At 44.7% G+C, this 23,434-nt stretch overlaps 2 protein-coding genes and 1 long non-coding RNA gene across 3 annotated transcripts in view; 2 read left to right on the forward strand and 1 right to left on the reverse strand.

The window, feature by feature from the left end:
* The first annotated feature begins 5,397 nt into the window (after window positions 1-5,397).
* Window positions 5,398-7,080, forward strand: selenow2a (selenoprotein W, 2a). Its single transcript, XM_046416373.1, has 4 exons — window positions 5,398-5,559; window positions 5,781-5,878; window positions 6,044-6,120; window positions 6,210-7,080. The coding sequence occupies exons 1-4, from the start codon at window positions 5,531-5,533 to the stop codon at window positions 6,291-6,293; spliced, it is 288 nt and encodes a 95-aa protein (XP_046272329.1). The 5' UTR covers window positions 5,398-5,530; the 3' UTR covers window positions 6,294-7,080.
* A 10,461-nt stretch (window positions 7,081-17,541) lies between these two features.
* On the reverse strand, window positions 17,542-18,655 carry LOC124073823. The gene is made up of 4 exons (XR_006845730.1): window positions 18,522-18,655; window positions 18,114-18,254; window positions 17,810-17,925; window positions 17,542-17,696 (listed from the first exon to the last, which is right to left on the reverse strand). It is a non-coding gene; the product is annotated as an uncharacterized LOC124073823 (long non-coding RNA).
* Window positions 18,656-18,853: 198 nt separating this feature from the next.
* The window catches only part of ngfra (nerve growth factor receptor a (TNFR superfamily, member 16)), a 28,217-nt gene continuing 23,636 nt past the window's right edge, over window positions 18,854-23,434 (forward strand). Inside the window, exons 1-2 of the mRNA XM_046416344.1 lie at window positions 18,854-18,982; window positions 21,737-21,899. Of these exons, the coding sequence (XP_046272300.1) occupies window positions 18,944-18,982; window positions 21,737-21,899 (202 nt within the window). The 5' untranslated portion in view covers window positions 18,854-18,943. The remainder of the gene's footprint in view (window positions 18,983-21,736; window positions 21,900-23,434) is intronic.

Consider the following 23,434-nt stretch of genomic DNA (forward strand, 5'->3'; position numbering starts at 1 on the left):
CAGGTCTGATGTTTTTGAAGCAATGTCTTTGTGTTTACAGGTGCTGCATGAAGCAGCTTCGCACGTCTGAGCTGGAAAACTTTAAACTTCCACAAGCAGATGTCATGAAGGGCGATGTCACACACGCTCTGCCTCCTCTGTGATGCTTTATACATCCGACCCCATGATGTTTAGGAGTGTGCACTCAGCACTGGGTTTTGTTCAGCTGCTTCCTTTCTTTCAAATACTCATATAATACAGAGTTTTGTCGTTCCAAAGATGGCTGTAAAATATCCCAACATCTCCTTAAAACAACTGGTTTTGTTACTACAAGGACGACCACAAAATGTCTCGATGTTCGCTGAAATGACCTATTCTTGTCTACTGGAAAGAGAACAGTGGTCTCAAATTAGTCTCGAAGGTGTCACGCCACCACCACCACCCCCCTTCCCTGTAATGTGATACGTAACGAAGTCAACATTTCTCTTTTCAAATACGTCAATTTCTTTTTCTAACTATCGCAGATTATCTCATGCTACTGATTTTGCTTCTGTAAAGAGGTGAGGTGCGCCCGACTCCAGAAAAACATTTTCAGATGTCATGTACTCAGGACTGGATTCTCTTCCTCGCTCTGCCACCGTTGGAAAACACGTGTTTTGAGATAAAAAAAAAAAGCCCTTGAAGTTCATCTCTTATCATCCACAGCCTTGTTGACAGGTCACCCTTCCAGCCCAAGAGCTCCCAGAACGTTGAGATTACTGTGATGAAAAGGCAAGAGACATCTCAGCTGTGGGGCCATTTTGAGGATGGACTTACAGCAAGTATAATAGAAAAGGAGTGATTTGTAGACAATCATGGTCTGTTTATCTCTGCCTGGGCTTTCTCTCTTTGCATTACACCTCTCCGAATATCATTACTCCTTCAGCTCCCCACTGCTGTCTTATCATCTATCTTCCTCCGTTGTCAACAAGTCATTCCTCCTCTCTATTCTCCTGCTGCTCATTTTCTCTCAGCTCGTTCTCTCATCTCTGTCCCCCCTCACCCCCATATGTATTTTCTCTCTGCCGTCCCGTCCTCTCTGCAGGCCTCCCGTCCTTCTCTCAAATCAAGTCATGAGTGTTCATCCCCCCCCCGCTCATTAAAGGAGCTCTGCAGGCAGGGAGAAATGGATCTCCTCTCTCTCTCTCCATCGTGGAGGCTTTTCGGGAGACAATTTCAAGCCCACATCCATCTCCATTAGCGGGACAGTGCAGCGACCGGCACGACCCCCCCATCCACCTCCTCCTATCACGTTTCACTGCCTGCTATTTTTCCAGGTGGAAAAAGTGAGAGCGGGGCGGAGAGAAGGGCACAAGCTGGGAACGAGGATGGAGAACGAGGAAGAGAGGGATGATTTAAACCTTGTGTAAAGGACTCATCCATCCTCCACTTCCCTCCATGCTCTGCCACGATGACGTCCCCCCGGGGGTGATGTCTGGGACACGGTACAGTGTGGACCAGTTCACCTCAGTGGGAGGAACGAACCTTTCTGCCCTTTCCAGCCCATAAAGAAAGTCTGCATCATGACCTCACAGCGATACCGATCTCACAAGAGGTTTTGGTCTAAAACAGAGAAGGTTTCAGGTGATCAGGCCAGCTGATGTCTGTGTGATGCAAATGACTGGTCCCAAACTGACCCGTCTGAGCCGTGATAAACAGCAGGCTCTTTGGGACTGTGGGCAGGGAAGGTATTCAAGGGCTTATTCTATTCTTTCACTTTAAAACAGAGATTTACCTTCAAGTGTTTCAGAGCATGTTCAAATCAAGTTCAAGTAAAATCTCCAAAAATGTCCAAAGTCCAAGATTCACAAGTCTTCACGAGCAAAGTGCAACTCTTTTGAAGGTCTTTCGGTTCTGTGAATGCTAACCATTAAAATGAAACTGAAATTAAACATTTGCTTATTTTAACACTTTGAAACTGACAATCACTCCCACTTTGCACACAGTTTTGAACGTCTCTCTTTTGTCATTTTTCCTAAAGTTCGGTCACTTTTCATGTGTAGCACCATAAATTCCTTCAAGATGAGACTCTATTTAGTGCACTTGATCGTATCTCCCGTCTCACCAGCAGGATTTTACCTCATCTTCAGTTTCAGAGCAGATACTGTACTTTCATGTTGGGATGACACCCTGCCTCATCTACAGGATCTGAAGCATGCTGGACCCTTTACGCCAGTCAAGTCCAAGTCCTCGGTTTTGTGATTTAAGTAGCAAGTCTACAGCTCTGGGGCCTCATGTATAAAGATGTTCTTAGACTTATACTTGAACTTGAGTCTTAAGATCATTTCTGATGGTGTGCTTAGGTTTGATTCATTAAAGATGCTTGTTTAAGCAGGTTTTCTGAATCTCAAGCTGACAGGATCTGCTTTGCCATTTCCCGTCTTATAATGCCAGGCCAGCTGAGGATTTAGTCAGGAATAGCCACAGACCAAAAGAGAAAAACATCTTGAAAGATGAGGTCACAGTGGTGGTAGAGGATATTGAACCCAGGCAGCACATATTATTTGTTGGACTAAATAGTGGGTTGACAAACAAAGCCAAACACGCAGCTCGGGAGTTTATCACTGCATCTGCCAATTCATTCCTCGCACTTTCAGGTGACGATCCTTATCACGTTGTTCGTAAAACTCACGTAAAGGTCATTACAGGCCTTGATGCATCCCAAATTGCTATAACAGACATAACCAGCAGGAGAATCACTTATGTCAGGTCTAGACAAGAAGATAAGATCATTTCCGTGTCAGAGGAAGGCTTTATTAATAACAACTTGCATGTGGTTTTCTGCATTAGATCAAAATTGATCCTAAGTCATACTTTATAAATGAGGTCCCTGCCCTTTAATTCCCAACAACTCAGAAGTGCAGCATGTGTAAATAATTTGTGAACTACACTATATAGACAAAATCCAGACACACCTCTTTATGGGGCTGTTTTTCAGGGTTTGGGCTCGGCCCCTGACTTCCAGTGAAGGGAAATCTTAATGCTTCAGCATACCAAGACATTTTGGACAATGCTATGCTTCCAACTTTGTGGCAACAGTTTGTTGAAGGCCCTTTTCTATTCCAGCATGACTGTGCCCCAGTGCACAAAGCAAAGCTCCATAAAGACATGGTTGGATGAGTTTGGTGTGGAAGAACTTGACTGGCCCACACGGAGCCCTGACCTCAACCCCATCCAACACCTTTGGGATGAACTGGAACGGAGATTGTGAGCCAGGCCTTTTGGTCCAACATCACTGCCTCCAAGAGCTTGTGGACCAACACCATGTTAATGCCTCTGACCTTAAAATGCAATGTCATTAAAGTCTCTGTCAGTGTTATGGTCAGATGTCCCACTACTTTCTCATTGTCATTACAGTAAATCCTTGAAACACAGTGAACATGAGAGAAAAAGGACGGCTGGTCATTTAATTCAGCCAAACTTTGAGTCGACACACTAATAATAATGTAAGTGTTCTTAAAGTGTTTGCTTTTACGTGTTGAGTCATATTCTCAGGGACTGAGAAGGCCTTTGGATCCCCCAGGAGGGTCCAGGCTGCCTGATGATGGAGAATATATGGACCGAAAGATGGATGTAAATCAAGTCAAGTCTTCATGAGTCAGTCTCACGGCAGCCAAGTCTACGTCAAATCAGGTCTGGCTGAAGTTTGGTGAGCCCTCATTACAACTAACTATTCCACTGGTATGGTTCAGGTTCTGAATGAGCGCAGGCTTCAAGTGTGGAGGTGATGGAGGAGTGTGTGTCAGAAGGAAATGAGGCAGATTTGGCTTTGCTGCCACCTGGTCTGGACCAGAACACACACACACACACACACACACACGCTCTTCCATCTTCCCACATTCACGTCTGTCATTGAGCCCCATCAGGACATCAGGATATGCCGGGTCAGGGAAAACCTCAAGGGCAAAGTTCAGGAAACAATTAAGGGAAATAACTGCACACCAGTGGACCAAATTCCTGTTCCATTCTGAATATGTGTCTGTTTCTCTGAAGGTCTCACTCTTTAAATCATTAACCCCGTGACTGGAGACCACAACAGAGGAAAAGCAACGTGGTCGTATGTTAAAAATTTAGACGCCATCTGCTTCGCGAGTGGCTATTACAAGAGCTATCACGGACAGGGATGAGAGGAGAGCCCCCTGTAAATCAATAGAGGCTTACTGGCTTTGTGGTTTGACCCTGAAGTAGATTTCACCTTCAGACATTCAGCTTCCCTCAATGGCCAATGAGGCAGAATGCTTTCACAGCTTTTTCTTTACTGCGATATGACAGGAGCTCTGGAATATGATCGAGAATCAAAGCCACTCTAGACACTTTCGAAACCCCTCCACCCTACCCCTAAACTTTGGTGAGCTGATTACTTTTTCTTTAGTGGCAGCAGCAGGCCAGAGTTTGTGCTTGTCTAATCCTCTGCTTACAGTCTTTATTTACAATATTTAGAAACTTAAGAGTCCTTATGTTGACTTAGTCCATTCGGAGGACTTCCTTAGTCCAGCGCCGAGAAGCTAGGCCGAGGAGGGGGGCAGGAGGCGGAGAGCTGAGCAGGGAGAAGTAATGGAGGAGAGGAGTTTCAGATACTGAGCTTCCTGGAGGTTTTCTTAGTGTGGAGCAGAGAGTACAATGAGGAGCCAGACGGAGGGCACAGAGAGACAAAAGTGACCATCACACACACACCTACAGAGAGAGGAGGACAGACGGGAACAGACCAAAACCCTGGGGAGGAGAAAGTGGAGGACAAAACAAGGAAATGGGAGCAAAAACTAACAGCGGTGTTTCAGGAGCGCTTCCCAACGCAGACAACTTTCTGTCCTGAGTGTTTCTGAGCGGTGTTACTGCCACAAGCCAGTAACACCGCTCGGTGTTACAGATCGCTTTCTGTTTTCCTCTGAGTAGCATCTACCAACAACACAAGACAAAGTTTATTCACTCATTTAGTCCGCAACGCAGACATGAAAGTGACAGAAATGGTACCAATGTTTGGAACGCCAGTCAGACTTTTCCTGGGAGATTTCGTGTCAAGTGGCAGACAAAACTGCAAGAGCTGGTGATGGAATTAACTAGTGACATCTGATTTCCTTCTAATCTCTGTGCAGTTCAGGTGCACTGAACCAGTCAGGCAGGATTTCAAGTTAAAGAGTAGCCTACAGATAGAGAGACAGATGGAGTGTATCACTGGTTACTGTTACCTATTCTGTTTCTTTGCAATGTGCCTGAGTCCAACATGTGACCAGCAATGTTTTTTATTTAAAGAGTGAATCTACTTAATAACACTCCCCCACCCTTCATTGTCGACATGGCTCCTCACCCCACCCACTCCATGACAAATCCCGAGTTAACCGCACCCTTCAGGCCTTTATACTTCTGCCTGCTGTCAGCTGCCTTCACGGATGACTCCGACTTTAAACCCCGCCCCGGTCTGCCCTACATTAACAGCGAACGCACCACACTGGGCGTACACAGTGAGCCGCTTACCGTAGGCAAAGCCGGAGGAGAAACAACAACAACAACAGAAATGGGGGTGAAAGTCAGAGTCGAATATTGGTAGGTACATCTGTTATTATTATGCTCATTTCATCTGTTCTACATTTTTAGCTAAGCTGTGTCGGTTTGCGCCTGGGCCCGTCCCGGAATTCACAGCTTAAAAGCGGTTGTTATGTGGGTTAGCAGTATTAGCATCATTAGCTCCCGGCTAAGCTAGCTTAAGCTTCGTTACCGGGTGGGACTTTGTTTTAAAGCACGTGTATATTTCTTATCCCGTGCAGTGGCGGATGAGGATACGGACCCCGCTATCAGGAGCTCGCCCGGGTTGTCAGGGATGAGTTTCCCGATGCGGATGTGTCAGGCTTCGTGGGAAGACTGGGTAAGTCACGATAGCATCTCAGAGAGCCCTGTGACTGCACCCCGACCGATGACTTGTTTGTGTCTGATCTGATCTTTATTGTTACAGTGACGGCACGCAGCCCATTACTGAAGGCAAAGTTCATGACAACAGTGTGATTTCTTTTTGTTTCTTGTCATTTTGTAGGCAGCTTTGAGATTGAAATCAATGGGCAGCTGGTCTTCTCCAAGCTTGAGACGAGCGGCTTTCCCTATGAGGATGATGTGAGTAACGTGCAGCATTAAAACTTTGAACTCGGCGCTCATAAACACCCAGGAAGGTGTCTGATCTGAGGTTTTGTTTCCTGTCACAGGTCTTGAATGCCATCCAGAACGCCCATGACGGGAAGCCTGTGCAGAAGATCACCAAAAGCCGACCGCCGTGTGTCATCATGTAAACCTCCCTGTCTGATGCAGTCCTGCACGGAGACAGACCAGTGCGGCTGCAGTGGAGCTGGTCTGCTTGGTGCAGATCACTAAACTCGGCTCTGCCTTCTGGCTCTCCTCTCTCTTCCCATTGTGGTTCTTCAGGATGTTAATGATTACTTTAGCCTCAAGGATTAAAGGTTATGGTATGATGAATCAGTTCCTGGAGTTCCTCCTTTATAGGAAGTGAGACGGGGAGAAGATGGCACAGAAATGTTTGAGGGAGCTCACTTTTGTTTTTGAACAACCATGTTGTCTGGCATTCTCTTACTGCCTACTGTGTTTTTGTTTGTGTTTCAAGGCTTTGTTTACTGATTTCATATGCAGGTAGTTTTATTTCATTGCAAGGGACTCTTGGGCTCGTCATGTCTGCCTCTGCACAGCTGAATATGCTGAATAATCTTTTAAAAGCGTTTTTCTAAAATTTGTTGACTACTAGCAGAGTGAAAACATTAAAACATTTAAATTAAACATTAAACCTTTAAAATGGTTCTTTTTTTAATGCTGCTACTGTTGTCAGCTGCAGCCCAGCTCTGCCAGTTGTTGTTGTTGTTTTTTTTGCTTGTTTGTTTTTAATGAAAGCTCCAGTTCAAACTGGTCAGGTCCAAGATGGATTACCAGAAGTGCTTCTGAAGACCACCACAGACTGGTCTGTCAGCTCACAGTGGTTTGACTTTGGGCTCATTTTCCACAAATCTTGAATTATTTTCTCAGATGTCAGAACTGTAAACTTTAAATAAAGATAATGGTTGTTATGTACGCTTGTTTGTCACTCTCTCACGACGTAACAGTGTCTTATATTGGACATTATGAACAGGGCAGAGCTGCAGATATGTTTTGTAACCACGTGATGACACATGTTCTATTCCAGTTTTACAGGTCTGACTCTGACAGTGTTAATCTGCCATAAAGCAGATTTCCTAACTGAGTGCTGTGCTGCCTTGACACAGAGCTGCACCTATGGGTGGTTATCACGAGTCTCTTGGTAATGCTGTCTGGCACCTATTATTGTATCGCACCTCTTGAGAATGCTTTGTGTTTGTTACGGGAGCTGCCTGCTTGGCAACAGTTGTTTGATTTGAAGAACTCTGACCACCAACAGCAGCCCTGTTGTTATGGTGAACTCGCTCTGTGTGCAGAAATTACAATGCAATCATTTATTACACAGATACGATTATCAGTGGTGATTTAGGTGTGTCCTGTTAAGGGAGGTGAACAGTATTTTGTATTTCACTCCTGTTTCCACTTGGCCTCTCACTGTGGGCTCCATGTATGTATTTTCTGTGGGTCCTAAGCATCAGTACGATGGGATTACGGTGCACTCTGATATGTGGACCGTGAGTTTGCTGGTTTGCTCAGCATCAGTGTGTTGCCATGCTAGCATGCGTGATGTTAGCATTTAGTTCACACGGCCTCAAAGAGCTGCTAGCACGGCTGAAGCATGACTCTGGTTTTTTATTGTTAAAGTATGTTATATTGATTGATTTTTGGTTTTTCAGTTCATTTCTGCCCAATTTCAACATGTGTGACTGTAGACCAGCTTTCAGCATGAGGCTCCATTTACTACTGTGTGCATTTTTTCTGTTATTGCTTTTTAATTATTGAATGAACCTTACAAACGACATCAACGCATCATTTCCATGCTGCAGTCCTCATTAGCTTCAGGCCTTTGATCTGAAGAGTTGTCCTTTCTTATCACCAAAGTCAAACTCTTTGAATCCCTCAGCATCAAACTTGTGACTTGAGCCACGAGAGCTGAAACTCCAAGCACAGACTGTGGAGGTTTAAGAACAAAATGAAATAAATGAAATGAAGTTGGGACCCACAATAAACCCTGAAGCAGCCCAACAGCTAAATCTGAGATACAGATGACAGAGGAGAGTTTCCCACTGTGACAAAACTCTTCTTTACCGGATTTGTTATCAGATTTCATGTGACTCGTACAAAAATCTCCACGTGATCAACCTCATCGTGTTAAAATGCTTAGCAAAACAAATTGAGTAGATGTGACTTCATGCGTTTTACAAACAGGCACGTGTCTTTTGTCACATGCAGATTGTTTCTTTCATGCTGCAGGACTGCGCGGCGTTTCACTGGGTCACATGACCTCGTTGAACACTGGAGGAAACCAGAAATCAATTATCAGGGACATTATTTTTTTAAACTATTTAAACTCTGAGTCATCTGACAAAGCGTCTTGATTGTTACTAACAAACACCGTGAAACTTTTTCTGGTCTCAGAGTGGGCCTCAGTGCAGGCTGTTTAAAATGCGCTAACATGCACAGAAAAGTAATGAAAGAATCCAGTTACCAAATCAGACAGACAGTCTAACATTCCCATCACAGTCCAGGTGCTGAAATCATGTTTGATTACATGAGAACACGAGTGTCATCTCAGCTGACTGTGTACATTAATCTCCTTCAGAGCAGAGCAGAGTATCTTAAACATCTTTTATTGAACCTGTTTCGCTTTTTCATTTATTTACTGCTTTATATTTTTTAAAGGCCCAGTCTTGTTTAGTGGCTGATATCCATCTGTACTGTTTTAGAAGCATTTACATGTGTTCACTGTGCCACACTACCATGCTGATAGAACTCATTTTCATTCGTGGCAGGAGCCATGAATTGAGTCTGGCGTCGATGCCGTCTTTTGCATTATACTTGGATGACTGACTTTAATCGTCTGTAGCTCTGTGATACAGCAGCCGTTTGTCCCCCCGAGGAAGAAAACGTGTGGTTGAGCGGAGAAGCCTGAGCTCTGTGGCTTGAATGACAACAACATGAAGGGATATAAAGAGGTTATTGGGATGCATGTTGTGTAAAAACAGAAATGTGAAAGTGGCTGCTGGAAAACAAAATAATAGAAAAACCAGGAACAGGAAGGTAAACCCATCGAACGAATTCAGATTTTATGTTTAGAGCAAAGATTTACAGTTAAGGGACATTTACACTTCTTGGACTCATATATAAGCAAACACACACACACACTGCAAAGGTTTATTTTATGTCTGTGTTGAGGATTTCTGGGACATTAGCAGCCAGCCATGTACGCTGGTTGAGTGAACATGACCGACCGACACAAGGTTACAGACTTTGATTGCTGCCAACGAGTCAAAGAAGGGACAGAGAGGCTACACAGCTAACAAACACAACATGCAAATGCACATGAACCCGTTTTACAAATGACACATTTCATGCATTAATGAAATCCAATCAAGACGAGGAAATGCACGCATGGATTCACGTGTAGAAGAAGTGATTAATTAAAGCCCTCATTGTTGGAAATGTTTAATGGTATTGAGCTGTTTGTGGAAGTCTGGAGATCAGGACGACCACATTGTGGAAGTAAAGGATGCTTGGAGGAAGGCAGAGGAAGAGGATCAGGTTCTCTGTGATTGCTGCTCAATACCATCCAGCCAGCTAATCGTGTTACTCCCCTTTCTGTGTGCTGCTGTCAATACTCATCCTCGGATTGCTTGGTCATCAGCTCACTTTTCACAACCTTTTCCTCCTCCTCCTCTTTGCTCTTAACACTCTGTTCATCTGTTTCTCTCTCGTCTCCATCCACGTAACGTTTGCCTTCCTCCAGCTGCTGAAGACGTCAACGCAGGGGTGGCCTTTATGATCCCTGAATGCTCATACGGATCAAAAGTTGTCCCGCCATACGTACACGAAACCCCTCCGATCCCAGCCTGCTGTGCTCTGCGTGACACAAAATGTTTGCAGGGAGGGTGAAATGTAAACGTCTCCACCTGCAGGAGGCATGAAGTCGACTGTGGGAAACAGCGAGGACATAACTGCAATTTGAGTGAATAATGAATAAAGCCTCGATAGACGTGGAGCTTTAAAATCACACACCTCCATCAAAGTTCCATCACCGTCACCCTGAGTGAAGCAGCTCATCCGTTTGGTGGTGGTTAGCAGAAAGCGTCACCGTGATACTCATAAGAACTCCTTCTATCGATTGCAGAGGATCATAAATGGTCGTATCTGAGGCACTCGCTTCTCTCCCGGGAGACGAGTGACGAATAAAGAAGCTGTTTTATTACTTACTGGCAAAAGGATGCTCTCGAATCCACTTAATAAAACACATCTTCGTTGTCAGGAAGGAAATGATCAAGGCCATAACTTAGACAATTACACAGTGTAATACGACAATTAATTTACTTACCCCTGTGGGATGATAAAGAGAAATAGCGATCAAAAAGTTAAGAAGACGTAGCAGGAGGAGGAAAAAATATTTGAAAAGGCAGCCAAGCGATTAAAGCATCAGCTGGTGCCCTGAGCAGTGATTTAGCATCACGGTTCTCAAGACACGCGTGAAAGTCTGCCAAATTTTTACAGAACTAACTCAACTTGTTTTTGTTTTTTTGGAGAGTAGGTTGTCTTATCTAAAGGGTAAAATGTAGTACATTCATTCAAGTACTGTACTTAAGAGCAACTTTGACATATTTGTCCTCGAGTATTTCCAATGTCTGCTACTTAATACTTCCACTCTACTTGGAGGCACTTGTTCTACTGCATTTATTCAATAACTCTGGTCACTTCATTCAGACTTTTACATTCATTCGTTTCAGTCGGACACACAGAACCATAATGACTGAAAAAGGAAATTGTGTCACAGGTACTTCAGCTGTGTGGTACGTGGAGCCCCTGACGTGGGCCCGTGTGCTGAAGTTACTGATGTACAGGAGTAAGAGCATCTCCAGATAGAGTTGTTGAGCATTTGCAGTTGAAAATCAAACATCTGGATATTCATCCTACATCGTAAGTCCTCCAGCCCCGTGAAACTGTTGAGTGTTTGTGCAGTTCACCTGAATCCACGTTATTCCATGTGCCCTCCAGACTATTATGACTACAGCAGTGGTTCTCAAACGTTTTCCCGACGTGGAGCCCTACAAATTAGACCAAGACCCCCAGTTTCATTTTGCCCCATGGTTCCCCATCTGATCTAAAGAATTTTGCTCTTAGATGCTTTTATTTTTAAACATTTTTTAAATGAATAAAACTCACGACCAAATAAAATGAATGAAAATAAACTATTCCCCTTTCATTTTGCTCGGGAGCCCTGGGAACTCACTCAGGGACCCCTGGGAGTCCCCTGACCCCCACGTTGAGAACCACCGAGTTATGAAGACTGTTTTGATTAAGCCCACTACACTCAAGCTTTTATTACACAAATACTTTCTGGTTTTTGAGAGATCTGTATCTTTCCGTGGCCACTTCAGTACTGTGAGATAAAAAAAAACACACATGGATTTTTGTTTGGGGTTCGGAAAACACTGAAAAATGAAATTTGAAAACCTCAACAGGAGCTTGTCTTTCCAGAACAAATCTATCAGTCACGGCATATGTCACAGACCTCCACTGTCAACACTTTTCATTTGGGCCCCCCTCTTGTTCACACTGAGGTCTGAAGAACCAGCACACTGGTTCTGTAAGACACACACTTCTCAGTTACTCTGGTTAATCCAAAGCTGCTCTTACAAACGACACAGTGCCACATAACTAACCTCAAATAACCCACATGAGAAAATGTGGTCTTTGGAAACAAGAGTGAACCGAACCATTAAGTCCATCCATCATTTCCCTGAAGGTGAGAGAGTTTGGCTTTTCACCCAACTGAAATCTGCTCACTGCTTTTTGGTCTGAAACAAGGGCACTTGTTTCTCGGTTCTAGCAGTGGAAGCATGTGAACGTACTCCTGAGAGAGATTTTCCACGTGTGCCAAGGTGAAACGAGTGGTTGAAGATGAGTGAAATGATCCGCGTACGTGCTTCACCTGTGTCAACACGAACTGCCTCTGTTCTTCTTCTGCACCTTTCAGCTTCTGCTTCCACAGGTACATCTGGGTCATCTGCGCTGGGGAGGCGCTGCTTTCAATGCTTCCGCCTCCCCACGCCGTCGCAGCAGGGGATGTGAGGGCGAGTGTGGAGGTGAGCACGCTCTGACCGCCAGCCATGTGGAGACAGAGGCAGGAAGAGCACGTCCTGCAATACGACAGTGCACCTGCTCAACCATGTGTGCATGTGCTTTTGTCAGGTATGAAAGATCTGATGAACGCGTGGTCATCCTGCACACCTGGATCACAGGCACCGCTGTGACGGAGGTGCTTATGGACAACCTGTAGGTTAAATATAATGCTTGATCATAGTGTAAATGTTTGCTTTAGAAGTTGCGATCTCACCTCGCATCCAATCTGTGGAATCTTTTATTTCAAGCCAAATGCGGTTTTCCCGCTGAGAGAGTTGGATGACAAATGTGCCGTTTGCTCCAGAACCCCCGTCCCTTCTTATCTCACGCAGAAGTAAAGAATAACCTCTGGAGATCTGCTGAGCAGTTGTGCTGGAGTAAATCAGCTTTTTATTATTATTTTTTAATGCAGTCTGAATTGTTCTTCTGATTGGAAAAACAACTTTTAATAAAAACATTCAACAGAAAACATATAAACAGAGATAAATATTGCATGTCATCAAAACCAGATTTTTAATGAGCTTACGCTGCCCTAAAGCAAATAGTTTCACTCTTTGAAGCTGGAAAATGAGCTCTGGTCACATATGCTGTGGGCCAGGAGGGCTTTTCTGCTGGCTGCTGGGACTGAACGTCACCAAGCATGGAGACAAAGAGTCCACGGCCTCGCTAGCAGCTCTGTGACAAGCACTCTGAAAACATTCTTAGCTTTAGGGCTAAGAGGGACGCTGGCTCAATCCCGGCACGTTCACTGACTTCGGCCGAGGCGGTGATCCGGAGCAGCTTTTACTCCTGAAAGTCCTCATGGTGTGTTTAGCTCAGGGCTGATGTTATCCCTGGGATAACGATGTGTTTGTGAAAAGGGGTTAATTTATCCCAGGATCATCTCTCGGCCTGCAGCGTGACCAGAACCTCAGGCGTTTAGTCATCAGCAAAAGCTGGTTGAACTCTTCGTGACAATAACGATGGTGCTGCATGGATAGAAATGAAGGGAAGATACACAAAATTTTGCTACGTAGTCCATATCAAAATTTTATGGCACTTCGTCCCACCTTTTTCAAAACATTTCACTCAAAATCACACATTTTACAGGAACAGTCGTAGGATCAACAAAGTCGTGGGTGTGATGGACAGACGAGACGTGATGACGTGTTGATGCTGATCCAGAACAACTCGCCTCAGAGCTGAACTTGTTCTGCTACTGTATATAACCTCTGATCCGCATTTCAGGAGCTGCTTGGTGCTTTTTGTTTATTAGCATTTAGTCTCTGATTTATTCCGTGTTTGTTTCTTGGCGTCTATCGCAAATTTGTGTGTTTTTTTACACAAAGTGTTCATGCTGGTGATTCTACTTGAGCTTTTTGATGTCCGCCTCCAACTTGGCGTCCCATGTGAGCTGTTGGCTGCGGGTCAGCCCTCCATCCTCCATCACTGTGGAATGCACACTGGACGAGTGTGGTTGAAAACAATGCTTTGATGAGAGAGAAAGTGCATGATGAAAAGCCCCGAGTTTTGTGCTGCCTGCTTTGATTTTGTGCCGCGCAGTGTTTCCAATAAATTGCTCTTGAACCCAGTAAGAAAAATTTGGCTTTGTAAAAGTGCAGAGTAAACACGAGTCACTGAAGCGCATTACCCAGGGGAGGACAGCTGCTTTCACAAGCGTAGAAACACACCTTCCTTATGAAAATGAAATAAGGCAAAATTAAAGCTCAGCCTGCTCGGTGGATCCAAACGCAATGGAAGTTTTTAATCACTTACTTGCTGTAATTAGCAGGGGAGCTAATTTATGCTTAACTAATTCACTTTTCACTGCTCAGAGTGAAAAGCGCTGGCAATAAAAAGCTGAGCAATGTGTCTCGTATCACAAGTGCTGGCAGGCTAAATATATCAGCAGGAAACGCTGTTCATTGTGGGGGAGCCACAGGAAGAAGAAACCGCTACAACTGGCCAAGCATTTGAAACCATTCATTACAGCTTGAGTGTGAATTAAAACACAAACCAGGAATTTTGAGATGAAACGGATCACAGTGATCAGTTGTCATTCACTGCATCTGTTTTACATAAATATATGGATGTTTTAATACATTTTTGTAAGGAAAACTCGATGGTTCCTGTATAACAAGGGCAGTTTAAAGGATTGTGATGGGATCATGTGCTAAGAAATCAAGTTTTATTCTTCTCTTTGAACCTCTGACGTTCAAGCTTAACGTTGTGGATGTGGGCAAGCTTTCAGTTAAAGGTGACCAAAGAGGAAAGCACGACAGCGTAAAGGCGGCCTGCCGGCAGGGAAACACTCTTTCCCCAAGGACCTTTTGTGGTTCATTTTTGGAGCAATTTGTGAGGGCTGAATGCTTCTCCTCCTCTGTGTTAAACAGGAACTATAATTCTTGTTTTTTTTTTTTTTCTTTGGACGTGTAACCAGTCACAGGTGATGTCTTATCCCCTACTTGGCAGACTGTTCAAAACATATGGCGTCCACCCTCTCGACTCGCCTCCCCCAGCAGTTCGCTCAACGCATCGCATGCTGGGCCATAACTATACGCAGTGGCCATCCGACTCTTATATCAGCCCCAATCTGTCACCGCAACCGCACAAACATAAGAAATCACCACGTTGTTGTAACATCATACCAGAGTCACGGCGTCTTGTCCTGACTGGACTTATCTTTGTCTAACCAGCACAACATCTGTGTTTTATATCCACCAAGATGAGCGATCGGGGGGGGAAAGTCCCGTAAATTCCTCCACTTTGAATATTCAGCCTCTTTCCTTTAGATCTCAAGCCACTTTTTTTTAACAAAGGGGAGTTGCTATCTCACTCCTGCGATCACAAATGTGATTGATCATGTGGATCATTTACTCTCTTTACATGCACGTCCAAAAACAAAAAAGAAAATCCTTCCACCACGTTCGAGTTTGAACAAACCGGAGAAAGCCAGTCCGACTGTCAGCTTTCATCTGAGACTGTTTGCACCTAAATTGGAGGGGAAAAACAAAAAGAGTATGAATCACATTCACAAATTGGAGGGAATATTTCCTTCTTTTAAAAGCTGAAAGTCATGAGGTTGACCTCAGCGTTTCATCTTCCTAAACAACGTGCCAAAACACTGTAGGCATCTGACTAAAAAATGGACGGTAGTTTTGTTATATTCACGGGTCTTTCACGGGTGGTGTGTACGGTGCAATGACGGTAGAATAATGACTCCATAAGTGTTTAGTCTGGTTCCCCAGTAAAACTCGCTTTCACTTTGCAGCCTCGTCTGCCACTGGGTACGAAATCTCCCTCGTAAAATGAAAGCTGACTGGCGATGCAGTCGGACTGGCAGCTTGGCACCTTTTGCAGATTGTGGATCCCTTCGAGGTCGAGCTCAGTCTGAACTCATCGGATTGTTCACACCCAAAGTCGAGACTGATTTGGTCACAGATCTGACAAAACTGTGGATGTGAATCAGTCATCAGTCAAACTGTAAGGAGCAGCAGAACAATCAGACAAATCAACAAGACCACGTAATGTCTTCAGACCAGAGTCGAGGCCAAGACTTTACCTTCTTCACGTTGTTGCGTGCATTAAAACAAGTTACTTTTTAAAATAAACATTTTCGGCAGTTGACTCATATAACGTGGAAGTGAGACGTGTTTTAAATGGAAGCCCATCAGATCGTCATCACATTCACCGTAACGACTTCCGCTGGCTGGCAAGTCATCTCCATCAGGACTGTGCTTTATCGGTGACCTTGCAGACTGACATGACGTTTCCTTTTGCTGACCAGTCATATGGCTGGAAATGTGATACATACGGAGAAAAATGCACGTATCCCACCAAAGGCCCTGTCAGCACATATCCATGGCCTGTATTCATAACACTACATACAGAGCTCACATTCAGAGGACATTTTTCTATTTCTGGCTGCTGGATGGATGCATTTCAGCCTGGAGTTGTAGTACATCACTGTTACACTGCTGCTGGACAGCGTGGCTGTGGAGTGTTAATATTAATCATAAGCATTTATTTGACAAATGAGTCTGAGCTCCAGCCTTTCAAACCCACAATGGCTTTTCTCAGGACTGGAGCGATAAACACATGAGGAACACAGTGTCAAAGAAGACGGTGCTGATGGAGAGGAGCCCTGTGAGAGTGATCAGAAAGGGGGTTAGTCGGAGGTGCTGCAGGGCTGATCTCAAAGGAGGATGTAGGAAGTGGGGAAATTGATGTGATCAATACTGGAGAGCATTCAGACCTCAGCGGTGTAACTAAATCATCTTGTGGCAACTGCTGCTGCCGCTTCTTCAGGGGCCTCTGGGTGGGCTGATGATCGGCGTGGGGAAGGTGGAAGTGGCAGGACTGCACAGAGAGGAGATCCTGGAAAAAGGTTGGGCGCAAATAAAGCCGTCCATTTTTTTCTTTTTTGGGCCACTGCTCATCACGTTGTCTCGGATCAATATCCATCAGCACTGGTTTTTCTTAAGTGTGAAAGGCTGAGTGTCTCAATGAGCATCAAACACAATCACAATACTTAGGCGTGCATTAGTGGTCTTGGAGTGGTCGCACCAAATTTAGTATCATGTGGGGACAAGAAGTTCATGTTCACAGGAAAGACCACCCCCATATAACGTTTATTCTATTTCGCTTTTGTTATGTTTTTTTTATTTCATCTTATTTCATTAATGTTGGGCTCCAGCTTTCTGCCATCAGGTGTACACAGGAGGCCGGCTGTTGTTGCTCCTCGAGGCCACAAGGGGGAGTGTACCCTCAAGTGAGCGAAGCGCATTCATCTTAACGACGTGCTCCAGTGTCAGCGTATTTTGCAGGTCGCATGCTATTAATGAAAAGTATAGAAATCAAGACATAACGAGTCATTACTGACGTGGGCAGCAGTCATTCTCGACAAAAGAACAACAACAGCAAAATCATCTTAATCAGACACTGCAAAATGGACTCCTGTGGTTCATTTTAGCAGAAAAACCAGAGTGCAATAATCTGTGACACAGACTGTAATGAATGAATGAGAAATAAGAGAATACTGTTCAATAAAATGTATAAAGGAATGACCTCATGTTAAAGAAGACAGCTTACAGTCCAGTCCTGGGACTTTACATGTAATCTAATTAGTTTTAATGGATCCTGCTCTACATGCACTCAGTGCTGCAGTGTGATGCAGTAACATGTGAAACCCGACATCAGTATAAATGAAGTCATAATGACGTGAGTCCTCTTTGGGGGGAGAACAAACCTCATCCGTCACTGCTAAACTCAAGATCGTCACACAAAATGTGAGTGCGAGCTGCTGACCTGAGCTCCGCTGTGTCGCCCTCTTGTGGTGGATTGTGATAACGCACCTTGTGGTGCCTCGTCTGTCGACTGATGGGAGAACATGCTTGTACTTGGGACGCTAAGTTACTGACTGCCTAAAACACACAAGCGTTTGTTTTGCGCGATCATAAAGCAACAAAATTAATCTGAAAGGTGTGATTTGGCACAGCAGACTGAGCAGATGTGGCAGATAGACACACAGAAACACCTGTTATCCCTTCAGTCCCTCGGGTCTCCTGTGTGTGGACTCTCGGGACAAATGCTGAGGCTGTACTGTGTGGCTGTCCTGTTGTGGAGAGGTGTTTCTAATGTTCCCTGCCTCATCTGCATATGTGGAGAAGGAAACAATATCAGAAACACACGTCGACATAATGCGGTCCAGCACAGCAAACCGGAGCACAAAGTGCAGCCTCAGCTTTGGGCACAGCGTCACCAACAGTTAACTTAGATCAGCGTGACATGAGATGTGCACTCTTCTTGTCAAAAGTATATGGACGCTCTAGTACTGGTACTAGTACTGTAATGTGCTGGTTTCAGGCTTTAAATCAGCTACCCCATTCAGCCGCAGGAGCGTCAGTGAGGTCAGAACCAGCTCTCGGTCGACGTCCCAGTCCTCATCCCACAGGTGCTGGACTGGGCAGAGGTCGGGGCTTCTGTACTGGGACAGAAAACGATATCACTTCAAAGTGTAACCGATGGGACTCCTCCAAGTACTTGGACATGGGTGTCTGTATACTTCTGGCCACACAGTATTACTGAATAGAGAGAAGTGGAGGGGGTGTGATGCATTAAAAGTATGCACTGAATCAGACCTCATGAGATTAAAGCTAGAGGAAGAGGAGGGAAGGAGAGAGAGGGGGGGAGAGAGAGAGGGGAGGGAGAGGGGGGAGGAGGAGGGGGGGCAGGTTGTATAGTCTTACTGCAGGAGTCCTATCAGGGGAGATGAACTGGAGGGTGGACGTGCCCCCTTCTCCTCTCGCCTCCTCCGCAGTGCACTTGCAGCTGAGCAGCACTCCGGACAGGACGGTCTTCTCCTCCTCCTCCTCCTCCTCCTGCTGCTGCTCTTCTTTTCTCCTGTCTGTGGTGGTGTTTGGTGCTGTTGAGGGGTGCACCGACAGTCGCATCTGACTCCAGCCCAGAGCCCAGAGGTCCCGGATAGACGCGCGACGGTGCGGACCCATTGATAAAAATCCGCGCCGCTGGAATCAAAATGAGCACTCCTGCTGAGCGGCTCCTCTCCTCTTCCTCCTCCTCCTCCTCTTCCACCTCCACCTCCTCCTCCACATAGCGCTGCCTTCCCTGCACAAGATCTGTTTTATGTGACTCCAGCAGGCGACGCAGGATGACTACTACCTTATCGCTGGTGATTCTGTGCGCTTTGGTAAGTGCGGCTGTGGGGTTCTCACAATACTGCTGTATTATTACTCTCTAGATGAGTTTTAAGTGACCTTTTGCACTTTGTGAAATTATTATTATTATTATTACTGTTGTTATTATTAAATTAAAAATGCTTTCCATGCCTCTGATATCCATACCCACTTATTAATCCTGCAGGACTTCTGTAATGAGTTTTTCTTCACTTCTGAGTTCTCCTGGTATTTTGAATCCAGTTAGTGATGCCTGTGGTATTTTAGAATATTATGAGCAGGGCTCAAATGTGTTCTGTATAACTGCTGTGGTGTTTCCCTCTAAACAAAAATGCCACATTAAAGGACCAGTGTGCCGTTTTTGTTTTTTGTTTTTTTGAATTTAAGATGCTGCATGTGGCTGATTTGCATGTGATTCTAAGCTCAAGTTGTATTATCTCCCACCTCCCATCTCCACACACACACACACACACACACAACCCTCCGTCTTGATCTTCATCCAGGGAGGAAAAGTTGGACTGTCCTGTTGGGATTAGTTTCTGGAAAACTGAGATTTCTGCTTCACATTAGGCTTCACCCAGACATCCAGAAGCAGACTGCCGACAGGCGCCGAAGCCCAGACCTTAATAGCATTAATGAGCAAAAGTAATTTATTTCTAATTTTTAGTTAATTTGGGTATTAAAATAAGAAGAGATAAAGATGCTGCAGCTAATGGAAAGTAAATTGATTCATTACGTTCTTAACCAACGCGAGCTGCAGTTTCTTTGGCTGATTCGGACACAAAACGCGAGGCTCTTGTGATATTGTGAAAAGTTGATTATGGAGGACGGCGCTGAGGGCACATCCTCCTCCCGGCGCTCTGGTATGTCCACAGCAGCTGGTCTAATTGGGCTGTGCAGCTCAGTCATCATGTGAACAGCCCTGGATGTGAGGGGACGCTCTGTTATGACAGCTGGTTTAAAGGGTGGCGACGGGCGGGTGCACTTTGGTAGAATTAAATTTAGAAATAAACTCTCAAATTGACCATGAAATTGGGGAGAATACAAACCAAGCATATCACAGCTGGGTCAGCGTACCTCTCTTTTTTGTGAGTGTGCATGGATGCATCATCCCGCTGCTGGGGAACAAATTTGCCTGCTGATTTCCGTTCCGTTCATTGCTGTCTGAGCTGAGTGATATTGCAGGGAGATGCCACAGGAAAGGGAGTGCAGGGACATCGGTCTTTCCCTTGCAGATGTACAAGAGGGAACCCCTCACGTTCATTTCTGCAGACAAAAATGTGACTTGACAAACTTCAGAAACTGAGATTTGTGTGGAAATGCAGTGATAACAGGCTGTAAAAGTCAGGAGAAGTGAAGCGAGAGCAAAACGTGGAATGACAGAAAGGGGGGAATGTTGAGCAAGAGAAGAGAGATGGAGGGAGGGAGGCAGGGAAGGAGGGAGGGAGGGAAGGCTACATCTGTTTCTGAATGAAAGCAGGGACAGCAGAGACGAGAGGGACAGAGAGGACTGAACTGATGTCTCAGCAAATGTGAATTAAGTGGAAATGGGCTTTTGCTTGTTACATAATAAAGAGCCACAGGACATGAAAGTGTTGAAGCAATAAGGATTTGCTTTGTTCTGAAACGTCTGGATAGAAATTCCCTCGACTTAACAATCTTGTATGGACGGCAGGGGAAGGAGCCTCAGTTCTGCAGCCAGCAGAGCTGCATGGCTTCTGTGTGAGAGGACCGACACACTGCAGCAAGAGCAGGAGGCAGAGGGCGACGACTGGAGTACATTAGACAGATCAGGAAGGATGAGGGAGAAGCAAACTGTGAATGAAAGAAAGCAAAAAAAGCAAACTGTGTACGTAAACACTGCAAAAGCACGTGTTTTCACAGTACAGCTGCAGGTATGTAAGATAAAGTTAGAATGCGTATCTGTGACTGATAAGCAAAGGGGACAGAGCTGTAGAAAACAGAAAATGATTGATATATTTTTTTAATACGAGTCATTAAGGAAACTGATAACTTTTATTAAGAATTGATATACATTAGCTGTAAAAATTGTACTTTTAATGACAAAATTTTAGAATAATCAGTAAGTACATTCACTGAAGTACAGTTTTGAGGCACTTGTATTTGAGTATTTCCATTTCACTTTATGCTTCCATGTCTCTACACTTTGAAGGCAAATACTGTGATTTTTTTACTGCAGTATGTTATGCAGTAACTTTAGTTACTTTACAGATTCAGATTATTTGATGTTGATAGGCTGCACTCTGGACATGTAACCAAGAGAAAGTCACGGAAAGTCTGCACAAGTATAGGAGTACAAGCATGTGTGTGTGTGTGTGTGTGTGTCAGCACAGATCAGAGGCGGAGCTTGACGTTCACAGCTACGCTCACCTTTGGACAGTAATTGGGACGGGCATGTGTGTAATGTTGTCGCGCACACATGATTTTACGGTTACTGCCTCGGCTGGAGTGTGTCATAAGTTTACCATTAGCCCCTATGTGCCTTCAGGGGAGCTATTAAGGCAGTTTAGATGACTGCTTTGTTCAAAGTGTGTCTAATATGGGTGGAGACAACATGATTTATGATGAGTCCTGATGGCAGTTGCATTTCAGGAACAGGTTGGACACCTGGCAGCAATTTTCTTCAATTTGTTTGCTGTGTATGTGTCGGCCACAGCGGCCTGTTGCTTGTGTTTGTATACGTGTGAATGTTTGTCCTCTCTGTTTGTGCTGCTCTCATGCGTTGTACTGCTGTCCCGGTGTGCCAGGTGGCGTTAGTGCTGACGTCGAAGACGGAGCGAGCAGTGCAGCTCCCCTGTGACTCCGGCCAGTACACCCGCGGTGGTGAATGCTGCCTGGAGTGTCCACCTGGAGAGGGAGTGGTGAAGGAATGCGGCGACACGCAGACGGTTTGCGCCCAGTGTTTAGACAGTGAGTAGAGACTTTTCTTGCAAAGCTATACCGACGAGCTCGTGGTCTGAGGTAGAAGGAGTCAGTTTTAGAAAATATAGCACATTTATTTTTCATCATGGTCTCCGCATACAGAAAGTGCATAAGAAAGTCCACAGCAAAATGGTGACCACTGAGCTCCTTCTTCATCCGGAGGAGGAGGCAGCTGGCTGAGGGTTCCACCCTGCCAAGTGTTGCCACTTTGTCCCACGTGGACCTCCATGGGAGACAAGCCGTTGAGGCCGCGAGGATGCAGATGACTGCACGGTGGCCAGTGGCGGCCATTTTCTCAGTCTCAGTCACTTGAAATTAAAATACTACAAAAGTTATTAACTTTAAACTTTCTGCATAATCACAACACGGGTAGGACTGCACATGCATGGAACGAGAGTGGGATAACTCATCTCCTTCTACCTCAGACCACAGACCTATCAATCACTCCTCATACAAAGCAATGAAAAAAACAAAAACAAAAAGTGAACTTTGGTGCCACTTTTTGATAAGGTTAATTTTATACAGGCTTCACAAGATGCAGCAAATGTCTTAATTGATGGTTAATAATTCATGAAATAATGCTCTCTACAGCGGTTGTTAGTCAACGCCTGGGTTGCCAGGTTGTGAAAAAAAGGCCTGTGCCTGAGTATATAGAATGTATTTCCCATTTCCAAACACGATTCTTCCAGGTAAAGTGACAATAAACTGTTTCTAAAAAGGTGCTTTGTTAGAAGGTTCACATTTTCATACGTGCCATCAGTTATTAATTTTATGTTTCTGAGTTAACTTTCTCTGAAGTTGCTGACGTGAGTTCAACGGGAACATGTCTTCCCACAAACCGAACAAATGTCAACACACACACACACACACACACACACACACACACACAACAGTTTTCATTTTGGGTACAAAGTGGTTCCAGTCTTGCTACCAGTGTTTTTTATTTCATTCATTTTGGTTTGGAACTGACCTTTCAGCAGTTTGGAATGATTTTTAACACCATCTTGCAGAAATTCTCACCTCTTGAAATGTATAAAATGTACGAGGTTTCAGTCTGGAGACAATCACGTAAAAGCATATACACATGTAAAGTGATGCATGGCTGCAGAACCGCACATCATCATCATCATCATCAGCTCTGCACACACTCACACCTGATTAATACCAAGTGTCTGCTCTTGCATCAGCTTTATTTATACGTTCACTTCATTTTATGTGCTTTTAATTGCAGCTCAAGCCCTGAACTCTAAACAAAAAGCCACCGTTAAAGCCAAAACAAACTCCGGTTGTCCAATGTGCTCATTTGTACGTTGAAGTGTCCGCTTTGCCTTTATGAAGTGTCCTGAGAAATAAGTCAGGAACTCACATGTTGGATGCTTGTAAGTGGCTCCAAATGTGCTAGAGCTCGCCTCAAGGCTGTGAACCATTAGCACTCCAGCTCTATGGAGTGGGAGGGTTGCCAACACTGAAACATCACGGAGAAGAAGAAGAAGAAGAAGAAGAACCAGTGCTGCAAACAAATG

Source organism: Scatophagus argus, chromosome 16 (genome assembly GCF_020382885.2).
Source record: "Scatophagus argus isolate fScaArg1 chromosome 16, fScaArg1.pri, whole genome shotgun sequence".
NCBI classification, from domain to species: domain Eukaryota; kingdom Metazoa; phylum Chordata; class Actinopteri; family Scatophagidae; genus Scatophagus; species Scatophagus argus.